This window comes from Pinus tabuliformis, chromosome J (assembly GCF_031772625.1).
Source record: "Pinus tabuliformis cultivar Carrire ecotype Pingquan chromosome J, CPIR1, whole genome shotgun sequence".
NCBI classification, from domain to species: Eukaryota; Viridiplantae; Streptophyta; class Pinopsida; order Pinales; family Pinaceae; genus Pinus; species Pinus tabuliformis.
The window spans coordinates 1,458,288,516-1,458,315,743 of record NC_142295.1 but is presented as its reverse complement, the minus strand read 5'-3'; the positions used below and the strand labels follow the sequence as shown (position 1 = coordinate 1,458,315,743).

Genomic DNA, 27,228 nt, shown 5'->3' with positions numbered 1-27,228 from the left:
TCGACAGTCCTCCAACAACGCAACCATACACAAATAGAAAGTAACGTGTGACATAAAATGTGGCAACTATAGTTAGCAACCTCCCATAATCGGGCGGCTCCATGTGAAGGGAAGTTGTACCGTACTCTCTGCCATCTCACATGTAGTGGATTTGGCTCTCTGGCCCTGTCGTTCCTTTCAACGAGAAAAACAAATAAAAAAACATTGACAGCCTTTGTGATCCCGTGATCTTCTTCTTCACTGTAAATTATAGCCAGAGGTACACGACCTATCATTTTCTGTACGGACCTGAGACTTGGTCCAGTCACTGCTTCACTCCTTTGGTCGGCAGCTCGCCCATCAATATCCATGGCTTCTCAAATTTAATTCTCTTCAATTGTGCAGAGAGCTTAGAAAAAAAATGGGGGCACTATCTCTATTTGTGTTTATTTTTGTTGCCTCATTTTACTTTGCAGCATTGGGTGCAGGAGACGGGGAGAAGGGCAGAGGCGAAACAGGGAGTTCGGACGCAGAGCAGCCATGGGGTTCGAACACGGTCACTGCGTTTCCAGTTGTTGAGCAGGGGAAGGAGACGTGTCACCTCGATCTCTCGGACGAGCTCTTCGGAGGTGTGAAGGAGGCCTGCGGTGATAGAAAGGAGCTTCTCGACAGGAGCCGCTGCTGCCCTGTTTTGGCCGCCTGGTTATATGCTGCCCATGCCCGGACTGCCCTCAAGGCGAACGCGAGGCCTGTTTCTTCGTCCCAGTTGCAGCCTCTGTTACCCGACGATTCCCAGACATGCGTGAACAGCTTGCAGAGCTCTCTCAAGACTCGGGGCATCAATATCCCCAGTCCTAATGCTTCCTGCGACCCCATACTCTGTTTCTGCGCCATAAGGCTCCACCACATCAGTTCCCTAGACTGCCCCAACGCCTTCAATATCTCCGGTCACCACAATGCAGTCGCGCCCCTCTCTGCTGTTCGAGCCCTGGAGAGCAACTGCACTTCCCCTTCTTACCAGGCATGCACCAAGTGCCTCAAGGCACTCCAGAAGGTGTCCTATACTGCATACCATGCCTCAAAATCTATCTAATTCTTAGAGGTTCCAATCTTAATGATGACTTTATTGGTTGGATTTTATTTTTTAAGTTTATATATGTTTGATTGTAGTTACTATAGTTATTATGTAAATTATATCATGTTTTAAAATTTATCAAATTATTTCTAAATGTTTAATTTTAATCATTATTTTATTGGTTGAATTTTATTTTTGTAGTTAAAATAAGTTTGATTGTAGTTTCAATGCAATCATAGTTATTATGATATGAAGTATTATGTAAATTATGAGATTTAAGGTTAAAATGTTCCCATTAGCTTATGTGAGATATAAATAGATACTTAAAATATAGGTAGACACTTAAAGATATAGAGATAGTGATCATGAGATAACCTGCCTAGATTAGCTCATGCGAAATATAAATAGACACTTAAAATATAGAGGTAGTGATCTAAATTGATCATTATCATGAGGTATAGACTTAGTGATGCAAATTGACCTCTATCATCCAAGTACAAAACCAACCTAGTAATTGAGTCTTATAGTATATTTTATTATAATGTATGAAAAAATAAAAAGTGTTATATAAACATTTCAAACTTGATAGATTGCGACCTTAATTAAGTTTGAGTATTCTTATTTTGATTGCAGATTTTGAAAATATTCCAAAAAAAATATCAAATTAACCTAAACTGATATCTGTTTGATTCAAAAATATTCCCAAAAAATGTAAACCAGATAAGTTTATCACTCAAGTTGTTGACTTAATGAAGGCGCTCACATTGTTTTGCAGGTGAAGGGCCCTCCCGGCAAGGATCGACATTACTCAGACAGAACCAGCAGGATGTACAGCAGAGACTGTGAATTAATGGGGTTGACGTGGTTGCTGGCAAAGAACAAGACTGCGTATATTCCCACCGTTTCTGCGGTGCTAAGAGCTCTCATGTACAGTGCCCATCCGCCTCATGAGTCACAGTGCAGTCCAGACCAAGAGAACATGCCCCTCGCCGTTGATTCGCTTCAGCTCGATCACTCTTCTTCTGCTGTGCCCAATGCCATCAGACTCCGGCTCGGTGGTCTCTTATCAGTTTTCTACGTCGTCGCGCTTCTTTAGGCGCCATTCCGAAGCCTGATCGAGCAGGGTTCGATCCGGTTTATCTACCAGACAAGCCCGATGTAATGTGCTCTGTTGTTTTTGTTGTTGCTGCCATGGCAAACGGAGCTTGTCGTTGTAACTTGTACTGATAATAAAATTGTGTAATCTTTTATTTGATTTAATTTAGGTAATGGGTATTAATTTGGGTTTCTGGAGTTTTGGTGTTTGGAATCTATTTGTAAGTGATTTTATTTGTGTTTAAATTTCTGGATGCCTCACCATATCATCCATAAAAAAATACAAATAATATAAAAATAAGTCCCATCACAAACTCAGTTTCTGAAATTTAATTTGCAAGTAATCTTACCTGTTATTTATACATCAATAATTACTATTTTAATTTTTATATTCAAAAATACAAACAAATAAATTTTGGTATTTGGAATCGATTTGTAAGTAATTTTATTTGTGTTTAAATCTCTGAAAATTTCATCCATACATCAATAGTATAGAAAAATACAAATAATATAAAAACAAGTCTCATCACAAACTCAGTTTCTAAAATTTAATTTGCAAATAATCTTACGTGTTATTTTTATACATCCAATGGCCATTTTAACTTTTATATTTCAAAAATACAAACAAATAACTAAAAATATTCATAGGAAAGAAATTCATTTATATTGGTACTACAAGATTGATTCTGGCCGCTACTAGACTAGTTTATTTGTGGGGACTATACCCGTTATAGTTAACAAAAAAAGGGCATGCTTTCAAATATTTGAAGATTTTAAAGGTTTTGATTCCATAAGTGTGGAAAAACTATACCGTTAAGAGTTTCATCCATAAAACATTTCAAATTTTACCCGAATTTCTCTCCAGAACTTTGCAGAAAAGCCCTATAGAACTAATCTTATCTCCTGGGGCATTTAAATTCAATTTTGGTTTTTTAGTTATATGGATGATATGGAAGGGTCATCTTTAAGTGGATTGTAGATTTTTGGAATATTGGGAATCTAACGGCATAGGCGCGGTCAATTTTTCAACCCCGCCTAAGTCTTTCAAATTTACTAATATTCAAGAAATCTGCAACTATGAAAGACAATGGTGAATTTGGGATTTTTGAGTTTATCTAGATTGTCAATTCGCTGAATATTCAGTAATTTTACAGATATAGATTTGGTTAAATAATTACTTAATATTCCCTAAATCAACCATCGATGTTGAATAAAAATGACAATTTATGACAAGGTTTCATTTTGAAAAACAATCAAATGAAACCACTGGATTGAATTCCTGAATGAAAACAATAATAACGAACGTGATTGTGCAGAGATTCACGTCAACGTGACAGTCTTCTTCTGTCAATTTCGTAGAAACTATTTCATCCATCTGAGTGAAGAACGTAAACTCACGGACCTATCTTTTCTGCCAGCCTTTGTCAGTGTTCGAAAAGACCAAATTGACAGCGAAAAACAATATTCGAATCTTTAAAGTAGATACGCAGGTACGTTCAGTGTTCATCTATGCAAGTATACTGTAATTTTTCTGTCTGGTGTAAAGTAATTTTTCTTTCCTGCATTGACAATGGCTTCTTTTTATAATATGGAAGTGCCTGTTTTCAGATTTATCATTACATGGAGTATGCTGAATAGGAAAAGGACAATCCCAGAAACATCCACATCCCGCAAGCAGAATCTAACCCTCGATCACAACATCATATTTGTATCAATGTCGTGGTTGTGATGTTTTGATTTCTTGGATTTTATGTGTGAGCTCATGAATCATTGAGACCATGGCCTTTTTGTCATTTGCTTGGAATGGTAACTGCCATGAGATTACTTATGCCATTTAATTTGGGAATCGTTTAAGGAGATGGAGGAATTTTTTGGACTTGCTGGAATCAGGGCACTTAAAATTATGAAGTTTAATAGTTTTTATTTGGATTTACAAAAATTTATGTGGGATTTTTTCAAAATCTAATCGAAACCGAAATTTCCATAACTTTCCAGGCAAAAAAATATAATCGTTAAACTATGGCTTTAATTTGTTCCAAATAACTTAAATAATTAAAGTAAAATAATATTTGATTTTTTTTTTTTTTTTTAAGTTTATGTTTTAATTCTAACAAAAATTATTGTTTTAAATTGTTAGTAGCATAAGCTACTTTAGCTGGGATCCAGCCCTCACGTTCAATGTTAGGGAGGCAATAGGTTTTGGTCTCTCACCTATCTCTGGTTTGGTTGGTGTTTTTTCGGGTTAGGTTGGCGGTTTTGAGAGTGCCACAGCAGGTTACTATTTGTTTCCAACCGGCGTAAATCAACCGATGAGTAAGGTTTATATCCCTCTCGATGTAAATCTTCTAACGTCTGCATCGTTTTCCTTTGTTAGCTCAGGACCTCTTTCCGTTATGGAAGCGAGCCATCTTGGTCACACAAATGCGCTTGCGTTTTAAGCTTGCTCATCAGAGGAAATAGGGCACCTTGCTCAGGTTTTTGAGCCTTTTTATTGATTGAGGTGTCGGTTGCATTATTTGGGGGTTCCTTTGAAAGACTCCGCAGGTCAGGGTTTGGAAGGAAGTGCTCTAGAGGTAGGGTTAACATCGCAAGGTTCTATGTTGGAACTTTTGTGGGAAGGAAGGGTTCTAGAGCTAAGGTTAACATCGCAAGGATTTATGTTGGAATATTTGTTGTAGTTTTCAAATGCACGATCTAGGGAAAATTTCAAGGATAAAAATTTATTTTAAAGTTTAGAAATCTCGGTAAATATTATTAGTCCCTAGTATGCAAATTGTAAAAGGCTTGGTGGTACATTTGTAAAAATATTCATATTTATAATGATTTTGTATACTCTCTGTAAAATTTTGGCGATTTCTAAGGTAAAAGATTCTTATATTATAAAATTTGGGTGAATCATATTCTAAAAAATTGGAAATTCATGAATCTTTTTTATTAGCACGCCTACAAATATTAGCCCCTAAAATTTCCTCTGGCATGTTCAAATAACCCTTTGACTGGTTTCTCATTGGTGTCAAATATCATTGCAAACCCTCAAGTATCTTCTTTCTTAGTCCCTTTATCAAGTTTGTCGGAGGCCTCATTCACTTCAACTTTGGGAGTCGACCTTTCTGTGGACTTTTAGTTTTCGAGACCCATGTAATCTCTGGTGGAAGCGTTGAGGAATGAGCCAAATTTGATTCAATTTGTAGGTGTTTAGAGGGTTGATCAAAGGTCTTCCAAAGAAAAACCTAGTCTTTCAGATTTAGATCCAATAATTGTTGGAGGAGGCCATAAGTGGAAAAACAATTGTGTCTAGGTAAAGAAAGGAAAATTCAGAATGGCTCTAGGGGGTGATGTTGATATTAGACAAGTGGTGTGTCTAGCAGAGCTACCATTAGTAGGTCGAGCTAGAAGCAAATTTTTTTCCCTTCAAACTCTTTTGGATTGGGTCTCATCTGAATGGGGAAGATCATAAACCCTATTCCTAGGGTTCAAACTCTAGTTTGTGGCTAGTTTATTTTCACATTTGCCTCCGTAAATCATGTGGAGTTAGTTCTTCAGAAGGTCTGGTTGATAGATTCAACTCCTATCCTTTTAAGGAAATTGACTACTTTATTTGATGCAAATTGTGAATGCGCAGACAAGGCTCCAATATGGGTTCAAATGATAGGTCTTCAAGTGCAGTTATGGAGAAATGGGGCTTTCATTAGAATGGGGAATAAAGTTGGGGAATACATTGATGCAAATGTGCCATTTGAGGAAACTGATGAAATGAAGATAGCTTTAATTTTAGTTATCTTGGAAATTTCAGATGGTTTATGGCGAGAGACTGAAATTCAGTACTAAGGTGTTACACACACTCAAATTATGGATTATAAAGGAATTCCTTTCCATTCCAGGAGATGCCATAACACTGGCTACAATGTGTCTCAATGACATCTTCCTTTCAAAGGTAACAAAGGGGTTGGTACTTCTTCTCCTTCAAAGAGACACGATACTTCAGGATTTAGGGATGACACAACTACTCTTTTAGCTATGAAGCACACTGTCAGAGGGCGTTTAAGCAGATCCTCAGAGTGTTGCTCCTGAGGAAAATGAAAATGACTTGGAGGAGCTTCACTCCCACATGGCTTCAATTATCTCCTCTCCTCCTTCTTCCTTCGTCAACAATTTGTTTTCTTTTTTTGACTCAAGTGGAAATGACAGGTTCTTGTCTCAAGCCATGAGATCTATTAAACCTCTTGGTCCTTCCAATTCCCAAGCCCTTTGTCCCATTGTCTCAAAGATAATTCCCTCTAAGCCTACTTCTCGTATGTCTATTCCTAAAACATTGTTGGATTCAGGCGAATCACCTACCCATTATAACTTTTTCCCTTGTCCTCATAGTATTCCTTCTTTTGTAGCGGGAGGGGGTTTGGGGAAGTTAGATCCTATCATTCATTTAAGAAAGGGGAAAGGAAGGAAATCCAATTTGTCTAAAGGTCAAGAAAAATCCAAACTTAGCATGGATTTTGGTAAACAACTCTTGATTGTTATGGCGCTTAGCGTAGTAGTAGTCCGTCAAGAGGTTAACCCTTGTTTTTTCAGTCATTCAATTTTCGAGGATTAGTTAGTCCTAATAAAAAATTGGTTCTTAGAAGGTGTTGACGGTGCTGGACCCGACAACATTCAGGGGATCTCGCCAATATGAAGTCCCAACTAGACTTCACACTATTTGGAGTAGCAGTCTCAACAATGGGTGGTAATGTTATGCCTTGACTGTGAAAATGCACAAAAGGAAGTATGATAACTTTGGGTGAAAACAAGTGTGTGAACTTGCGGAGAGTCAAGTGTGATGCATGAAGGTTCTAGCACACGAAAGAAAAAGGAAGTACACCCCTGGGAAGCCTATAATAGTATGCAGCTTGAAAGGGACACACGAAACATAGTTACCGATCAAACGGGAAAATGACCTTGTACCCATTTTTTTGAGGTAGCAAAAAATCGCTTGAAAGGGACATACGAAACATAGTTACCGATCAAATGAGAAAATGATGTACCCATTTTTTTGAGGTAGAAAAAAATCACTCGATTTTGAAAAACAGTCAAAATACACCTTTTTTTTGGAGCTTATTTTTGCCACTTTAAATTTTTTTATGTATCAAGTATGAACAATTTTTTTAAATGTTCATGATTTTCATGATGATTTTGAAAATTGTTGAGGTAGCTTTAACACATTCTTTTAGAGGGCTTATTTTTGACACTTTAAATTTTTTGATGTATCTAGTGTGAACCATTTTTTTTTGTTAGTGATTTTCATCTTGATTTTGAAAAGCGCTCATGAGCATCAACCCTTTTTGTTTAAAGGGCTTAGTTTTTACACTTTAAATTTTCTAATTTTCTAATGAATTAAGTGTGGATATTTTTTTTTAATTGTTAGTGATTTTTATGTTAATAATAAAACATAAAATAAAAAATAAAATGACAAAAAAAATCAAATACATAAAAAAAACAAATAAAACCTTTAAAAATATAAAAAAAAACATAAAACTTGACAAACATAAAAATAATAAAAACATGTTAGTAATAAAACATAAAAAATAAAATATATAAAAAAAATTAAAAAAACACAGAAAGAAAACATAAAACATGTTAGTAATGAAACATAAAAATAAAAAGAAAAAGAAAAAACATGACAAAAAAATTCAACATTTCAGATTTTGAAATATGCAATCAGCATAAGTTCATCACTTGATTTAATGAAGGGGGTCGCATTGTTTTACAGGTCAAGGGGCGTCCAGGCAAGGATCGATATTACTCAGACAGACCCAGCAGGATGTACAGCAGAGACTGTCAATTAATGGCGTTGACGTGGTTGCTGGCAAAGAACAAGACTGTATATATTCCCACCATTTCTGCGGTGCTGAGAGTTCTCATGTACAGTGTCCATCCGCCTCATGAGTCACAGTGCAGTCCAGACCAAGAGAACATGCCCCTCGCCGTTGATTCGCTTCAGCTCGATCACTCTTCTTCTGCTGTGCCCAATGCCATCAGACTCCCGCTCGGTGGTCTGTTATCAGTTTTCTACGTCGTCGCGCTTCTTTAGGCGCCATTCCGGAGCCTGCTGCTCGAGCAGAGTTCGATCCGGTTTATCTACCAGACAAACCCGATGTAATGTGCTCTGCTGTTTTTGTTGTTGTTGCCATGGCAAACGGAGCTTGTCGTTGTAACTTGTACGGATAGTAAAGTTGTGTAATATTTTACTTGATTCAGCTCAGGTAATGGGTATTATTATCATTACTGTTTCTGGAGTTTTAATGTGTTTGGAATCTATTTGTAAATAGTTTTATTTGTATTTGTAAATAGTTTTATTTGTATTTAAATCTCTGAAAGCATCATTCATATTATTTATATATCGATAATATAAAAAAATACCATTATTATAAAACCAAATCTCCAAATCTCTCGAACTCAGTTCTGAAATTTAATTTGCAAATAATCCTACCTGCTATTTATACATCAATGATTGCCATTTTAACTTTTATATTTCAAAAATACAAACAAATAACTAAAAACATTCATATTAAAGAAATTCATTTATATTGGTACTACAAGATTGATTCTGGCCGCTATTAGACCAGTTTATTTGTGGGGACTTACCCGTTATAATTAAAAAGAAAACGGGTATGCTTTCAAATATTTGAAGATTTTAAAGGTTTTGATTCCATTAAGTATGTAAAAACTATACCGTCAAGACTTTCATCCATAAAACATTTCAAATTTTTACCCGAATTTCTCTCCAGAACTTTGCACAAAAGCCATATAGAACTAATGTTATCCCACGCAAGCGTTTCCTGAGGCATTTAAATTCAATTTGGTTTTTTTTTTTTAGTTATGGAAGGGCCATTCTTAAGTCTATTGTAGATTCTTGGAATATTGAGAATCTGAGGGATATAAGCGCTGTCAATTTTTTGACGAATATTGAGAATCTGAGGGATATAAGCGCTGTCAATTTTTTGACCACGTTTAGATCCGTCAGATGCGAGGAATCTGCAATCGACTTAAGCTCACCGATATAGAAGACAATGATAAATTTAGGATTTTTGAGTTTATCTAGATTGTTAATTCGATAAATATTCAGAAATTTTACGGACATAGATTTGGTTAAATAATTACTTAATATTCAATAAATCAACAATCATGTTGAAATAAAAATGACAATTTATGAGAAGGTTTCATTTTGAAAAAAAATCAAATGAAACCACTGGATTGAATTCCTAAATGAAAACAATAATAACGAACGTGATTGTGCAGAGATTCACGTCAACGTGACAGTCTTCTTCTGTCAATTTCGTAGAAACTCTTTCATCCATCTGAATGAAGAACGTAAACTCACTGACCTATCTTTTCTGCCAGCCTTTGTCAGTGTTCGAAAAGACCAAATTTACAGCGAAAAACAATATTCGAATCTTTAAAGTAGATACGCAGGTACGTTCAGTGTTCATCTATGCAAGTATACTGTAATTTTTCTGTCTGGTGTAAAGTAATTTTTCCTTCCTGCATTGACAATAGTTTCTTTTTATAATATTGAAGTGCCTGTTTTCAGATTTATCATTACATGGAGTATGCTGAATAGGAAAAGGACAATCCCAGAAACATCCACATCACGCAAGCAGAATCGAACCCTCGATCACAACATATTTGTATCAATGTCGTGGTTGTAATGTTTTGATTTCTTGGATTTTATGTGTGAGCTCATGAATCATTGAGACCATGGCCTTTTTGTCATTTGCTTGGAATGATAACTGCCATACTCATCCTATTTAATTTAGGAGTTGTTTAAAGAGATCGGAGGAATTTTCTGGACTTGGTAATTGGGGCATTTAAAATTATGAAGTTTGACAGTTTTTACTTGGATTTACAAAAATCTGTACAGGATTTTTTCAAAATATAAACAGAATTTCCATAACTTCCAACTCAAAAAAACATAATCATTAGACTAAGGCTTTAAATTGTCCAAGTAAAATAACATTTAAATTATGATTTGATTTTTTTAATTTTATTTTTAAGTTTATGTTTTAATCTAACAAAAGTTATTAAGAATTTATGTTTTAAATTGTTGGTAGCATAACCTACTTTAGTTGGGACCCAATCCTCACTTTCAATGTTAGGGAGGCGGTAGGTTTTGGTCTCTCACCTATCTCTGGTTTGTTTGGTGTTTCTTCGGGTTAGGTTGGTGGTTTTTAGAGTGACGCTGGAGGTTACTATTTGTTTCCAACCGGGGTAAATCAACCGATGAGCAAGGTTTCTATCCCTCTCGATGTAAATCTTATAACATCCGCATCTTTTTCTTTTGTTAGCTCAGGACCTATTTTCGTTATGGAAGCGAGCCATCTTGGTCACACAAATGCACTTGGGTTTTAAGCTTGCTCATCAGAGGAAATAGGGCACCTTGCTCAGGTTTTTGAGCCTTTTTCATTGATTGAGGTGTCGGTCCGGCAGGTCAAGGTTTCCTTTGTTGGAAGGTAGTGCTCTAGAGCTAGGGTTAACATCGCAATGTTCTATGTTGGAACATTTGTTGGAAGGAAGTGCTCGAGAGCTAGGGTTAACATCCCAAGGCTCTATGTTGGAACTTTTGGTGTAGTTTTCAGGTGCATGTTCCAGGGAAAATTTTAAGAATAAAATTTTATCTTAAAGTTTAGAAATCTTGGCAGATATTCCTAGTCCCTAGTATGCAAATTGTAAAAGGCTTGGCAGTACTTTTGTAAAAATATTCATATTTATTATGATTTTGTATAGTCTCCATAAAATTTTGGCGATTTCTAAGGTAAAGGATTCTTATACTATAAACTTTGGGCGAATCATATTCTAAAAAATTGGAAATTCACAAATCTTTTTTTTTGAATAAACATGGAAAATTAGCCAACTTGCAAATATTAACCCCTAAAATTTTCCATGGCATGTTCAAATAACCCTTCAACTAGTTTTTCATTGTTGTCAAATCTCATCGCAAACCCTCAAGTATCTTCTTTCTTAGTCCCTTTGTCAAGTTTGTTGGAGGCCCCATTCACTTCAACTTTAGGAGTCGACCTTTCTGGGGACTTTCAGTTTTCAAGGCCCATGTCATCTTTGGTGGAAGCGCTAAGGGCTGAGCCAAATTTGATTCCATCTGTGGGTGTTTAGAGGTTGATCCAAGGTCTTCCAAAGAAAAACCTAGTCTTTCAGATTTAGAGCCAATAATTGTTGGAGGAGGCCATAAGAAGTGGAAAAGAATTTGTGTCTAGGAAAAGAAAGGAAAATTCGCAACGACTCTAGGGGGTGATGTTGATATTAGCCAAGTGGTGTGTCTAGCAGAGCTGCCATTAGTAGGTCGAGCTAGAAGCAAATTTTTTTCCCTTCAAACTCTTTTGGATTGGGTCTCATCTGAATGGGGAAGATCATAAACCCTATTCCTAGGGTTCAAACACTAGTTTGTGGCTAGTTTATTTTCACATTTTCCTCTGCAACTCATGTGGAGTTAGTTCTTCAGAAGGTTTGGTTGATAGGTTCAACTCCTATCCTTTTAAAGAAATTTACTACTTTATTTGATGAAAATTGTGAATGCGCGGACAAGGCTCCAGTATGAGTTCGAATGCTAGGTCTTCCAGTGCAGTTATGGAGAAAGGGGGCTTTCATTAGAATGGGGAATAAAGTTGGGGAATACATTGATGCAAATGTGTCATTTGAGGGAACTAATGTAATGAAGATAGCTTTCATTTTAGTTATCTTGGAAATTTCAGATGGTTTATGGCAAGAGACTGAAATTCAGTACCAAGGTGTTACACACACTCCGATTATGGATTATGAAGGCATTCCTTTCCGTTGCAGGAGATGCCATAAGACTGGCTACAATGTGTCTCAATGTCATCTTCAGTCTTTAGGGAGTACACAACTACTCTTTTAGCAACGGAGCAGACTGTTAGAGGGTATTTAAGCAGATCCTCAGAGTGTTTCTCCCGAGGAAAAGGAAAATGACTTGGAGGAGCTTCGCCCCCGCATGGCTTCAGTTATCTCCTCTCTTCCTTCTTCCTTCCTTTGTCAACAACTCGTTTTTTTTTACTCAAATGGAAATGACAAGTTCTTGTCTCAAGCCATGAGATCTATTAAACCTCTTGGTCCTTCCAATTCCTAAGCCCTTTGTCCCATTGTATTAAAGATAATTCCCTCTAAGCCTACTTCTCGTATGTCTATTCCTAAATCATTGTTGGATTCAGGCGAATCACCTACCTATTATAACTTTTTCCCTTGTCCTCATAGTATTCCTTCTTTTGTAGGGGGAGGGGGTTTGGGGAAGTTAGATCCTATCATTCATTTAAGAAAGGGGAAAGGAAGGAAATCCAATTTGTCTAAAGGTCAGGAAAAATCCAAACTTAGCATGGATTTTGGTAAACAACTCTTGATTGTTATGGCGCTTAGAGTAGCATTAGCCCATCAAGAGGTTAACCCCTATTTTTTCAGTCATTCAATTTTCAAGGATTAGTTAGTCCTAATAAAAAATTGGCTCTTAAAAGGTGTTGACAGTGTTGGACCCACCAACATTAAGGGAATCTCCCCAATATGAAGTCTCAACTAGACCTCACACTATTTGGAGTAGGAGTCTTAGTAGTGGGCGTTAACGTTATGCCTTGACAACGAAAATTCATAGAGGGAAGTATGATAACTTTGGGTGAGAGCAAGTGTGTGAACCTGTGGAGAGTCAAGTACGATGGATGAAGGTTCCAACACACGAAGGGAAAAGGAAGTATGCCCCTTGGAAGCCTATAATGGTATGCAACTTGAAAGAGACACACGAGAAAAATGACATCACAAGCTAAGATGTGGAATAGTCTACAAGTTAAAGTGATGAGTTAATCCAACAACACGCATTAAACAAGATTCATTCAAATGCAAATGAAATAGTTCATAAGTGTACAAAATTCATTGTAGATTCAAATTGGAGATTGTAATATGCTAAAACAATTGACTTGAATCTACTCTACTCATCTACAGAAACAATAAACGATTGATGAAATCACAAAGCATAAAAGAGGAAGAATTCAATCACACATAACACAATAATTTTCTAGGGAAAACCACAACCAAAAACCCCTTCTATCCGTATATTGCATTAATCAGAAAATATGAGAAGATTACAATGTTTTTCTCAAGCTTGGTAAACCTTTGCATTATCTCTATCTATCTCACTCCTTCCTAGACAAGCTCAAGCCAATACTTAGCAAATTCTATTGCTTGCCAAGCTCTTATTTCCTTGCGCAGTTTCCTAGGGAATTAGCCCATATTTAATTGGGAAATTCCATAAATATGAATTGTGCGATCCTTTGATTGCATGCACCACCTGTACAGTTCAAATGATTATACAACCAATAGTACACTATCCCTAAACTCCAATCTCAACTGGGTCTTTCATTGATCTAATATGCATGAGTTAATTGTGAGTGAATCTTCAATTTACTGGTTGATTAGTGTTGGTTATACCCCACTACTTTAGGTTACACCCCACTAATTCCTTCATTAGTTGGAATTAGTTTAACTGAGTTTAAGCCAGTTAAACTGAATTAAATAATTATAACTAAAAAAACTCAACTAGGGCTCCTAAAAGGTAGGATACACTTTACATAATTCAAGTTAGATGTTCAACTCGAATTAACTGAGCCAACTAAGTCAAATTAACTTAGTTAACTATTACAAGTTGTCATGGGATGTGGAATTATAATTTAATCCCTAATTTAAGTCAAGGAAAAAACTTAAGTTAGGATTTTCTTGTTGCGTTTTCAACACTCCCTCTCAACAAAAAAGGGATTATGTGGTACTTTGATCTTGCCTCCATGAAACTCTAATTTTCATATTGACAATGCCTTTGTCAAAATATCTCCATCCTACTCCTAAATAGGAATGTAATCCAAAATCATGATTCTCCTCTGCACACAATCTCATAGATGGTGATACCAGATGTTGATATGCTTGGATCGATCATGAAAAACTGGATTCTCAAAGAATTTGATACAACTCTGATTGTCACAGTGAATCACTGTAGGATCCATCTACTGACCAAATAAACAAACAAGTATCTTCCTCATCCAGATAGTCCCACAAGCTACTTGACTAGTAACCATGTACTGTGCTTTTGTTGAACTGAGTGCAACTGATCTTTGCTTCTTGATGTACCAAGAAACTGTTGTTGACCCAATACTGAAGATTCCCCCTGATGTGATCTTTCTGTTGGGTGGAATCCCTGCCTAATCTACATTTGTGCAGCCTTGAAGCTTCATCCCTCTATCCATCTGTACCAAAGACCAAACTGAGTGGTGCCTCTGAAGTATCTCAACACATGTTTAGCTGCCTTGCAATAAAGTGTGGTTGGCTTAACCATGGCTTGACTAAGCTAGTTAACAACAAAACACATGTCCAATCATGTGTTCACCAAATACATAAGTGAACCCAGAAATTGTCTATAAATAGTAGCCTCCGCTACTTCACCTAAAGTAGAATCTTCCTTCCTCCAATTAGCTGCTAGAGGAGTCTCCATGGGTTTGTTGCTCTATATGTGGAACTTCTTCAGTGTCTCGTTAGCATACTTTCCTTAAGAGTCAAACAATTCCTCATCTCCTTATCATACTTCCATACCAACAAAGTTACTGATCAAACGAGAACTATTAACTCAAAATGAGAACTCTAACCAAAAAACCCCAAAAAAACATGAAAAAAAACCTAAAAACGAAAAGTGTTGATGTTAGAATAACCTTTTTTTTTTCAGGGTAAATTTTCAACATTTTTTAAAAATGGAAGTAAAAGTCATTTTTTTTGTGTGCAAAAACACTCTGAAAATGAAAAGTGTTGACGCTGGAATAATGTATTTTTTCTTTTTTCGAGGTAAATTGTCAATATTTTTTAATAGTGATGTTAAAGATAAAATATCATGACATTGAAAAACCTTAAACTTCCTATTATAGGCATGACATTAAAGATAAAATATCACGTCTCTTGAAAATTCAAATGATTTTTAGGCATGGTATTAAAAATAAAATATCATGTCTCTGAAAAGCCTTAAAGTGCCAAGGATGACATTAAAAATAAAATATCGCCTCTTTGAAAAGCCTTAAAATTCCAACAATTTTCAACCACGTGTTAATATTATTTTAAAAAATTATTATCATTTAATTTATATTAATTTATTTTTGTTTTAAGTTTATCATATTAATAACAATTTATTAAATATAATGTCTTTTTTATATAATGTATTGAAGTCACTAGATAAGAAACAGTTCAATTATGATGAATGAACAACTTTGCAAAACAAATGAATTTATATGTGATTTTGGAGTTTTTGATACTCTCTTCTTTACAACATTTATTTTTTTGGAAATTTGTGTAAATATTTATTTTTAAATAATTTCAAGATTTTGAAATTTGCATATTGTTTTTTAAAGTTATATTTCATTATTAAAAAATATACATATTTTAATTTTATTTTCATAATAATAATAATAATAATAATAATAATAATTTAAAATTATATTGCTTTTAAATTTAATAAATCGAAACTAATAAACATATTAAAGATTATGCAAAAAAATATGTCGTTTCCAGAACCCTATCGACCGCTAATGAAGTACGCCATCAACACAAAAATGTCGTTTCCAGAATCCTATCGACCGTTAACGAAGTATATCATCAACAAAAAAATGCTCTCCTAGACTTATTACTTCTACATATTTTTTTATTTTGACATGTATATATCCATTCAAATATGTTAAGAATATGAAAACATTGAAAAAACAAAACAAAAAAACACAAAAATTAAAAAAAAATAACAAGTAAATAAAAATATATATTAGAACATTAAAAAAATAGAAAACATGACCAAAAAATAATACAATATATAAAAATATATAAAAAAAGAAAAAAGAAAAACCAAACATAAAAAGGTAAAAAAAATAAAAAATTAAGATAAAAATTTGAAAATAAAATCGAAATTAAAATTAAAAAAAACATAAAAAAAATAGATAAAACAAGGAAAATATAAAAAAAAAAACATAATCTAAGAAATGAATTTAAAAATTCGACAAAATAAAGAAACACAAAAAATAAGCAAATAATATTGATGAGATAAATTAAAAAAGAACAAACAAAAATAAACAAAAAAAATATTAAAAAAATACCATAAAAACCATTTAGTTAAAAAAATAAAAAGAAATAAATAAGAAAAAAACATTTATAGGAAAAAATAAATTGAAAAAAACCGTGACGTGAATATATATATAACTCGTAAAAAATAGAAAGGAAAAATTTCAAATAAAAATACATAATTTAAAAAAAAAAATTAATTAATAACTAAACTATATATATATATATAAAATAAAAAAATCCTTCATAATAAAAAAAATAATTAAAATATATTTTTTTAAATAATTAAAATTAAAAAAAGTTAAATTATAATGAAAATTAAATTAAAAAATTGAAAATAAGTAAAATTAAAAAAATGAAATATTGAAATATTAAAAATAAAAGTAAAAGTAAAATTATAATAAAAAAATAAAATAATTTTAAAATAATTATTAAAAAAAATAATTAAATAAAAAACATAAAAAGACATTTAAAAAAAATAAAAATATTAAAAAAAAATAAAAGGAAAAGAATAAAAATTATATATATATATATATATATATATATATATATATATATATATATATTAATTAAAAATGGACCACCCAAGTGGTCGCAGGGAGCTGCACGTAGCTCCCCACTTGCCTAGGGCCCAACCCTATGACCACTTGAGCAAGGGAGGTCGATTTTCAAAATTAACCTCCCCCCACCCAGGTGGTCACGGGGCCTGGGCCCTGGGTGAGCAGGAAACTCCCTTCTCGCCTAGGGCCTGTCCCCCATGACCACCTCGGTAGGAGGTCAATTTTAATTTTTAATTTTTATATACTTAATATTTTTAATTGATTTTTTTTAAATGTTTTTATTTTTTTAAATTTTTTATAAAATGAGTTTTGTTCTTTTTGAAAATGTTTTTTATTTAATTATTATTAATTTTATTTTTATTTTATTAATTTAATTTTTTTTTAATTGTTTTAATTTTAATTATTTTAATTTTCTTTATATTTTAATTTTTTAATCTTAATTATTTTAAATATTTTTAATTTTATAATTTATCTCTTTTTTTTTTAATTTTTATTTTCTTATATCTTAAAAACATATTTTTATAATTTTTTTTTTTTTAATTTTTATTTTCTTATATCTTAAAAAAAATGTTTTTGATGTTTGATTTTGTTATTTTTTCTTTTCTTTAAATTATGTGTTTTTTTTTGCCTTTTTTATTTAATTTTTTATATTTATTTATTTTTTGTTTAATTTTCTTTTGTACACGTTAATTTTGTTTTTTTTATTTTGCATTTCTATGGTTTTTTAAGATATGTTTTAAATTTTATTTATTTTTTTTATGTTTTATTACGAACAAGAAAATCTCCAACATTTAAAAAAAATTATCCACACTTAGTACATTAGAAAATTTAAAGTGTAAAAAATAAGCCCTCTAAACAAAAAGAGTTGATGTTTCATCAACAATTTTCAAAATTAACATGAAAATCACTAACATTTAAAAACAAAATTTCATACTTGATACATAAAAAAATTTAAAGTGTCAAAAATAAGCCCTCTAAATTGGTTGATGTTGCATCAACACTTTTCAAAATCAGCATGAAAATCAAATTAGTAACATTTAAAAAAAATGTTACATAAGAAAAGTTAAAGTGCCAAAAATATGCTACAAAAAGGTTATTCTGAATGACCACTTTTCGAAATTAGTTTTTTTTTTTTTTTTTTAAATGTTGAAAATAACAATAAGAAATGATGAAAATATAATTCATAATATTCCAATTTTAATTTGTCTTTAAATTAAAATTGTGAATTAAATTCGAATTTAGTCTCACCAGTTGCTTGAAAATAATTAATTAATTCACTATGGATTAATTAGTCGGAGAAATTGAAGTTAGATGTCTTTCTGAAGTCATGCAACAGTTATCTCTTAAATTAAGGAGATTATCCCTTAATTAAGGAGATAAGATTGAGTTATATTTGAGTTGTAATTAGTTAGCTCAATTTACTGAGTTAAGTCTAGTTAAATTAGTTCCAAACTGTTTGAGGAACTAATTATCAATTATCAGTCAGTTGATGCATGCATACACTCAACCAGTGTACTCCAGATAACTGAAGATTCCCTCATCAGAAACTCATGCATGTTTATTCTGAGAAAGACCTAGTTGAGTTAAATGTCAAGGACAATTTACTATCAGTTGCATGTCTTTTCCTATAAAGGAAAATCATGCATGTAGTCAAGGCAAGGTTCCTTGAGGATTGCACAGTTTTAATAGGGTGTGAGTTGAGTGTGAGGGATCAGTGTTGCACTTGGTAACAGGAGGATCACCAAGAGGAACTGCGCAAGGAAATAGGAGCTTGGAGGGCAGAAAAGAAGGCTTGTGAGAAGCTTTGATTACCTGTGTGCATCCAGGAGGATTGTACTGAGAGCTAGCTAGCTGTAAGAGCTAAGGCTTTGTATAATTTTGATGTAATTCCACCTTGATAATACAGATAGTGGGGTTTTTAGATGAGGCTTTCCCCTGAGTATTTTCTATGTTTCATGTGCATTGATTCTTCTTCTTTTGGTTATATTGTTCAATTCTGATTCAGCTCGATCTTTAAGCTTCCTCAAAGCAAATTGATAGTAGAAGTAGATTATAGTATTTTTCTTTGATATATTGCATTATCGGGTTAATCTACAATCAGATTTTCTACATGATCTTAGAGGTAGATTTGTAGAGAATTTGCAGAATTTCTACATGGTATCGGAGCTAGCTAATCTATAGAGAAATTCTACATTTTATACCTAAAAAATATGGGTAATTGGCAATTTCCTTGTTTGATCGATAACTATGTTTACCAAGAAAGTAATGCATGAGCCCCAGGTCTTTCATTTGGAATTCTCTTAGAAGATCCCCTTTGTAAGATTTTATTAGCTTCTCATCACCTGTTAGAATCAAATCATCGGACATATAATAATATAATCAACAATTTACCTTCAACCACGATATGGTAAAGGTTCACATCTGCTTCACTTTTAGGGAAACCCAACCCATGAAATAGCTGCCAATCCTGGTGTACCAAGCCTTGGGTGCTTGTTTTAGTCCATACAATACTCGCTTCAGTCTACGCACATGTGACTCCCTGTTGAAGGTATCAAATCCTTCTGGTTCCTCAATATACTCCTCTTCCTAAATCATAATGTTGAGGAATGTTATCTTCACATCCATCTCATGTATCTTCCATCCCATCTGCGTTGATAGTGCTAGAATAGATCTGATTGAAGGGTACCTTGCTACTAGAGAAAAAGTCTCATCGTAATCAATACCCTCCACTTGAGAGAACCCTCTGGCCACACATCTAACATTGTGTTTCTCCACACTCCCATCTGCTGCTTGCTCTACCTTATAAAGCCATCTAGAACTCACCACTGACTTGTCTGATGGTCTTGGGACCACTTCCCAAAATCTGTTTTTGATAACAAAGTCATACTCCTCAACCATGGCATCAACCTATTTTGGTTGTTGCACTGCTTCCTCGAATGAGGATGGCTCAGCCTCTACACTCTTGCTCACCAGAGCCATGTAGCTAGTGTATCGACCTGATGACCTCCTCTACCTGCGTTGTGATGTGGGTGCTCCCACATTCTCTCTAGCATCATGCATCAATTTGTCAGCCTCTCTGGTGTGCTTCCTTCCATCTTTGGAAGTCTCTGCATGAGTGGGTGCTTCCACTCCCTTCTCCTCTGCATGTGGCTACTCCACATCATCTTAAGGCTCCTCCTTTGGAGCTAAAATACCCTCATATGCATGTAACTGAATCTACCTCTCAAGGTAACATCTCATGGCCTTCTCTTCATCGAAATTCTCATATCTATAAACCATTGTCATCTTATTGGATGGAAGATGCATCTGATAGTTGTGAGGTGCGTTAGTGTAGCCCACAAATATGGCCAAATCAACGACTGGCTCTAGCTTTTCTGGTGCATCCTTGGTAACATGATAGTAGAATGATGAACCAAAGATTCTGAAGTGTGCCACATTTGTTTTCTTACTTGAAAAAGCTTCTTTTGGTGTACTTATCCTGAGAATTCGACAAGGGCTTCTGTTCTGAAAATAAACAGATGTGTTGCATGCTTCAACCCACAAGTGCAACGGTAGGTCTTGATCATGTAACATCACTCCTGTAGCTCCCACAATACTTCTCTTCTTCCTTTCATCCACCCCATTCTACTGTGGGTTATGAGGTGCTATTAACTCTCGTCGAATGCCTTCTAATGCACATAAGTTTTTGAATTCATTCGACACATATTCTCCACTGTTATTGCTTTTGAGAGCTTTAACTTTCTTGCTAGTATCTTTCTCGACAAGTGTTTTAAATTCACAAAATTTAGCAAACATATGATCTTTCTTCTGCATGAAGAAAATCCAGCACTTATGAGAAAAATCATCAACACATATTACATAATACATGTGCTTGACTGTGGATGTTGTCGAAAACAATCCACACACATCTGAGTGAACTCTATTAAGGATCGCTTGTGCTCGAATGTCTTTATCATGAAAGGAATATTTGGTGTACTTCCCTAACGTATACCCTTTTCATGTGTCTCTTTGCTCTAGTGTACCCTTGGAAAGTTCTGTAGAAATTTGTTGCATGATCTTCAAAGCTTCGTGGTGCAAGTGACCCAATATTTTGTGCACAACTCACCAATGTCTCGACTTTGTACCTTCTTTGCTTTTGTGCTCAAAGAAGTGGAATCTTCTACATATAATTTGTAGAGGTTCTTCACCCAAACCCCGATCCTCTTCACCTGTCCTAGGGCTATGTGACGAAGGAAAGCCTTTCCCTTGCTAAATATCACATCATACTCATCGTCCTCAAACATGGTAACTGAAACCAAATTCTTCTTTAAACCTGGAACATAAATCATATCCTTAATGTGAGAGGACAACTAGACTCACTCTAAAGGGTAACAATATCGATGTCGGTCGTGATATACCACCCATTATCTCCCATCTCGATGTGCATTTGGAGGTCCTTCTTCTCCAAGTCACTAAAGAACTCTTTGTTGTCGGTCATATGGAATGAGGATCCACTATCTAAGTACTAGACACTAACCATCGCTAATGTCACCATGCAAGCGATGAGGGTGAAATCTAGTTTGAATTGTGAAGCAAAAGCTTCACTTGTCACTCCTCATGAGGGCTTCTTACTGACCTTCTTGTGTTGACACTTTGTGGCATAGTGTCCCAGATCATGATGGTGAAAAAATTTAATCTTTGACATGTCCTTCTTCTTGCTGCCCTAACTGGAATATGATTTGGAATGGGATGACTTCCCCTTCCATTTCCTTGCCTTTCCATCTAAGGCACAATTCTTCTCATTGTCATGCTTGGATGAGGATCCATCTCTAGCGTTACGTCAAATATCTTCTTGTGCCAAGTCGAACCACAATAGCTCCCATTCTAGTAGCTTCTCCCTCCCATTAACTGAGTCCTGCTAGCTGTGCCAGCTCTTGGGAAGTCCTATAAGTTCTAGGCTCACTAGATCATCTTCAACAACCATAACACCGACACTTCCAAGCTCATCTAGACATTTTGTGAACTTGGTCAAGTACTTTGGTATTGAGTTTCCCTTCTCCATCTTGATCTTTCTAAGTTTGTCCTTCAGTGCCAACTTCCTATGGTCATTGTTGTTTCGAAACAGGTCTGTCAAGGCCTTCCACATTGCAAATGGACTTTCCTTACCATGGAGGTTCGAGACAATATGATCTTGAACTCCTTGTAGGATAATCTATCTCGCCTTTGCCACACACTTTCTCCACTCTGCCAGATCCTGAACATCAAATGACTTAAGAATATCTTTGTTTATGAATTCCTTAAGATCGTTGTCTTCCAACACTGCCTCCATCCTATCCTTCCAAGCAATATAGTTCGAGCTAGCCTCAAGGGCATATTCAAGTCTCAATCTGTAGAATGACATCGTGCTAGCTCTGAATTATGATACTGCAAATTCAATTTCTCCTACAAAATAAAAACTCATATTCTCCTCTTCTATAGTGATTTAAGCTCTGATACCATGTAGAAATTCCTTTTAGATTCAAACTGCATATTGTAATATGCTAAAACAATTGATTTGAATATACTCTACTCATAAGTGGAAACAATAAATGATCGATGAAATCATGAAGCATAAAAGAGAAAGAATTCAATCACACTTAACACAATAATTTTCTCAAGAAAGCCATAGCTAAAATCCCCTTCTATTTGTCTATTACATTAATCAGAAAATATGGGAAGATTACAATGATTTGTTCAAGCTTGAGCAACCTCTGCACTATCTCTGTCTATATCACTCCTTCCCAGACAAGCTCAATCCAATACTTAGGCAATTCTGTTGTCTGCCAAGCTCCTATTTCCTTGCGCAATTTCCTAGGGAATTAACCCATATTTAATTGGGAAATTCCCCAAATATGAACTGCGCAATTATCATAGGCCTTCCTCTGATTTCATGCACCACCTGTACAATTCAGATGATTATACAAGTTATAGTACAATGTCCCTGAACTCCAATCTCAACTGGTTCTTTCTCTAATCTAACATGCATGAGTTAATTATGCATGAATCTCCAGTTTACTAGTTGATCAGTGTTGGTTACACCCCACTACTGCAGGTTACATCCCACTATTGGATCTCCCTCTAATTCCTTCATTAATTAGAACTAGTTTAACTGACTTTAACACAGTTAAAATGAATTAAATAATTACAACTAAAAAAAAACTCAACCATGGCTCCTAAAAAGTAGGAGACACTCTACATGATTCAAGTTAGACCTTCCACTCGAATTAACTATGCCAACTAATTCAAATGAACTTAGTTAACTATTACAAGTTGTCATGAGATGTGGAATTACAATTTAATCCCTAATTTAGTTCAAGGACAAAATTAATTTAGGATTTTATTGTTTCATTTTCAACAATAAGCATAAGCGTAAGTTAAATAACATACATTGGAAATACAACAAGAATACTCGTACTATATTCACAACATATGCATGAAAGCGTGTTGGATTTGATTTATTATTGTAAGTGAAATTTTCGTTCATACATACACCATTGACAACCACTAGCCCCAATATTGGAACATTACAGTAAAGAAAATCTGCTCGTCCAAGGAAGTATACTCGCTCTATGCTACAGAGAAGTAAAGGCTCTTCAAGATACTCCCAAGATCATTTTAGGCCTAGGCCTAGCCAAAAGCTTGGCCCCCAAAACACTATTACATGGGTTATGAGGTTCTATTTATAACAAAAGGGGGTGACTCTTCAACTCCCCTTTGTGACCTTTGGACTACCCTAATGACTCTTCAACTTCTTTATAAAATGAAACATTACATTACATGATGACTCTTCATATTCCAATATTGAAACTTGGAATTTCACTTACAACATAATTACAAATAATATTACATTTTACACTTGTACCCATATAAGACAAAATAGGGTAGAGACAACTTGACAACCTAACAAGACACAACACTATGATGCTTGAGTTTGGGTGAAGTCTAGCTCAACAACCTCCACTTTCTGCTTCTCGGTCACATATTGGTGCCAAGCTTGGTATTGTGTGATGGTGTCCCCAAAATACATGATGATGTCTGGATGGAAGCAGACTCTAGCCTCCATGGAATCCGAGTACACTATCTTGGAACCTGTGTCCAACTCATTCTGAATCATGAGCAACATTGTTTTGACTTTGATAGGACCACCGATGAAATTATGCATGTTATGTCTATTGAGCTCCAAGTCTTCCTTGGTGGAATTCTGTCTCAACTGCTCCAAGTACTCTTCGACCTCCTGCTAGACTTGGTTCTTGGGTTTAGCTTTGGTGAGTGAACCAACTAATGGGATCTAGTGTGTTCTCACCAAGACATCCAAACTATCGAATAACCATACATATGAGGCCCTAATGCTGCCAATGAATGAGGCGAGATGCTTATTGTTCTGAATCAACATTCGGACCTTTGCCTTCTTCAACTATGAATGTAGCTTCATATTCTTCACTAATTCAAGCAGTGCCCCTTTCTATCATATTGTCGACTCTTGCACATAAGAAATGGTAGCTTGTATGTTCTTGAGAGTTTTAACAAACTCTTTTCTCTACTATTGTAGGCCATGCAGATGGACAACTGCTTTATGTACGATGACAAACCCCTCATAGAGCTTCCACATGGTTTCTCCAAGTGTTGATAATTCAGCAAGTATCACTTCTCTCATCTCCTCCACGTATTTTTAAGGTTTTGATTCCATTAAGTGTGTAAAAACTATATCGTTAATACTTTCATCTATAAAACTATAAAAAATTTCAAAATTTATCAGAATTTCTCTCTAGAACTTTGCACAAAACCATTTAAAACTAATTTTAATCCTACGCATGCACTTCCTGAGGCATTTAAATTCAATTTGGGTTTCCTTTCTTCTCTTGCAGTTCCATGGAAGACAATTGTGAATTTGTGAGAGGGTTTCATTTTGAAATAAGGATAAAATGAAACCTCTGGATTGAATTCCTGAATGAAAACAATAGCAACGAACATGATTGTGCATAGATTCACGTTAACGACTTCTTCAGAGGTCGTCAACATGAAAATCTTCTTCTGCCAATTTGGTAGAAAGTATTTCATCCATCTAACGGAAGAACTTAAACTCACGGACCTATCTTTTCTACCAAGCTTTGTTAGTGGACGAAAAGACCAAATTTACAGGCAAAAAGAATATTCAGAATCTTTAAAGTAGATATGCATGTACAGTCAGTATTCATCTATGCAAGTATATACTGTAATTTTTCTTTCTGGTGTAAAGTAATTTTTCCTTCCTGCATTGAAAATAGTTTTTTTTTAATATGGAAGTGGCTATTTTCAGATTTATCATTACATGGAGTATGCTGATTAGGAAAAGGACAATCCCAGAAACATCCCCATCACGCAACCAGAATCCAACCCTCGATCACAACATATTTGGATCAATATCCTGGTTGTGATGTTTTGATTTCTTGGATTTTATGTGTGAGGTCATCAATATTGAGACCATGGTCCTTTTTTCATTTGTTGGATTGATAAGTGCCATGAGATACAATTTACTAATGCCATTTAATTTGTCCCAAATAATTTAAAGTAAAATAATGAATAAAATAATGTTTAAATTATGATTTATTTATTTATTTTCTAATTTAATTTAATTTATATTTTAATTTTAATAAAAGTTATTAAGAATTAATTTGTTTTAAATTATTTTTCATATATCAACTATTACATAAATTAAGTAGTTGTCGTCAACTTCGTTTTTAAATTATCTTTTCATACATCAACTACTACACAAATTAAAAGGTTGTTGTTTTTGTTTTTGTTGTCATCGTCGTCATCTTCATATCAACTTTAATTGGGACCCATCTCTTAGGTCTGTCAGTGTTAGGGAGGCGGTAGGTTTTGGTATCTCACTTATCTCTAGTTTGGTTAGTGTTTCTTCGAGCTAGATTGGTAGTTTTTAGAGTGTGGCCTCCAGTTTGGCTGGTGTTTCTTCAGTTCAAGTTGGCAAGTTTCAGAGTGCAGCGGCAGGTTACTATCAATTTCCAACTAGGGTAAATCAACCAATGAGTGTAGGAGAATCTAATTCCAAACAACTTCTAGGTGTCAAAACCGTCCATCCAAGTATCCTAGTTCAGCTTTAGTTAGTCCAATTCAGTTCAGTCTCACTACAATAATTTATTGTTGATGTCCCCAATGTAATCTTATTTAAATGAATCATAACATTGAGAAGAGTAATCCTTTGCTCCACATTTTATCTCCATTATTTGTCATGGTATCAGAGTGTAGGCAGCATAAGACTCCTTGAGAGGAGCAAAGAGAAGAGTCAGAGCACTAGGTCCCATAAGACTCTAGAGGGAGCAACATTTCAATATTTTTTGGCTCACAAAGAAATATCAAGTGTTGTCAAAGTTCATGGACGAGAGGCTAACAAGAAAGTAAGAAAGCAACTTGAATTTCACACATTTGAAGAAAAGGAAATGCACTAGCTTCGCATTTGTGAAGAGATTCAAGTGCATTATTTTTTCACCCCATCAAAAAGAAGAGTGTGCAAAAGAGTCAAAAACATATGCAATTGTAGAAAATTTAGAATTGATGCATCTCGTAAATGGAGGCATTGTGCAAGAAGATGTAGTCCATCTAACATGGGAGGTGCACACAACATGAATTTAAAAAAAAGAGTGATTTTTAAAGGAGCATGCAACAAAGGACGAAGTTTACTGCCAACACCAAGTCAACCCAGAGCACGAGGCATCAAAGGAAACCACAAAAAGAGGAAACTGCTAGGTTTGTTGATCAATTTTCTTGTTGAGCCATAGTCAACCAATGCTCAACAAATGGGAAAAGCTAAGAGGTTAAGAAATTCAAATAAACAACTAGCTCGATGTGTGAAGCTTTTTGAAAGATTTTGAAGTGAAGAGGCAAAATAATACCTGCGCATTAAAATGCATAAAAGAATCTGTAGATGACAACATTCTACCCCTCATAGAATATGTAAGTCAGCTAAGGAAGCCTGTGATACCCTTGAGAGGTGTTTTGGTGTAAGGGGGAGTAATCCAGTTGAGGATGACAATTTGGTGAATCCAACAATAGAGCTTGCTAATGACAACTTGGTGAATCCAACAACGGATCTTGTTGATGACAATTTGGTGAATCTAGCAATAGAGCTTGTTGATGAAAATTTGGTGAATCTAGCAATAGAGCTTACTAATGAAAGTGAAGTTGCCATTGGAGCAGTGACTTCTATGGTGAATCCAACAATTAATATTGCCGATGTAAACTTTGACAAAGAATTGTTGGTTGAAGATTAATGGTTGCAGATGATGCAAAAAAAACATCATATCAACATGATGTTATTCAGTGAGATAAGCACACTTGAGTCTGAAAACCAAGTGGAAGACGACATGTCTACGACAACAT

At 34.7% G+C, this 27,228-nt stretch overlaps 1 protein-coding gene across 1 annotated transcript; it reads left to right on the top strand.

Moving 5' to 3' along the window:
• Positions 1 to 281: 281 nt before the first annotated feature.
• LOC149232866 (putative GPI-anchored protein At4g28100) lies at positions 282 to 2,311 on the top strand. The gene is made up of 2 exons (XM_089376591.1): positions 282 to 1,033; positions 1,830 to 2,311. The coding sequence occupies exons 1-2, from the start codon at positions 401 to 403 to the stop codon at positions 2,148 to 2,150; spliced, it is 954 nt and encodes a 317-aa protein (XP_089232717.1). The 5' UTR covers positions 282 to 400; the 3' UTR covers positions 2,151 to 2,311.
• Positions 2,312 to 27,228: the final 24,917 nt, after the last annotated feature.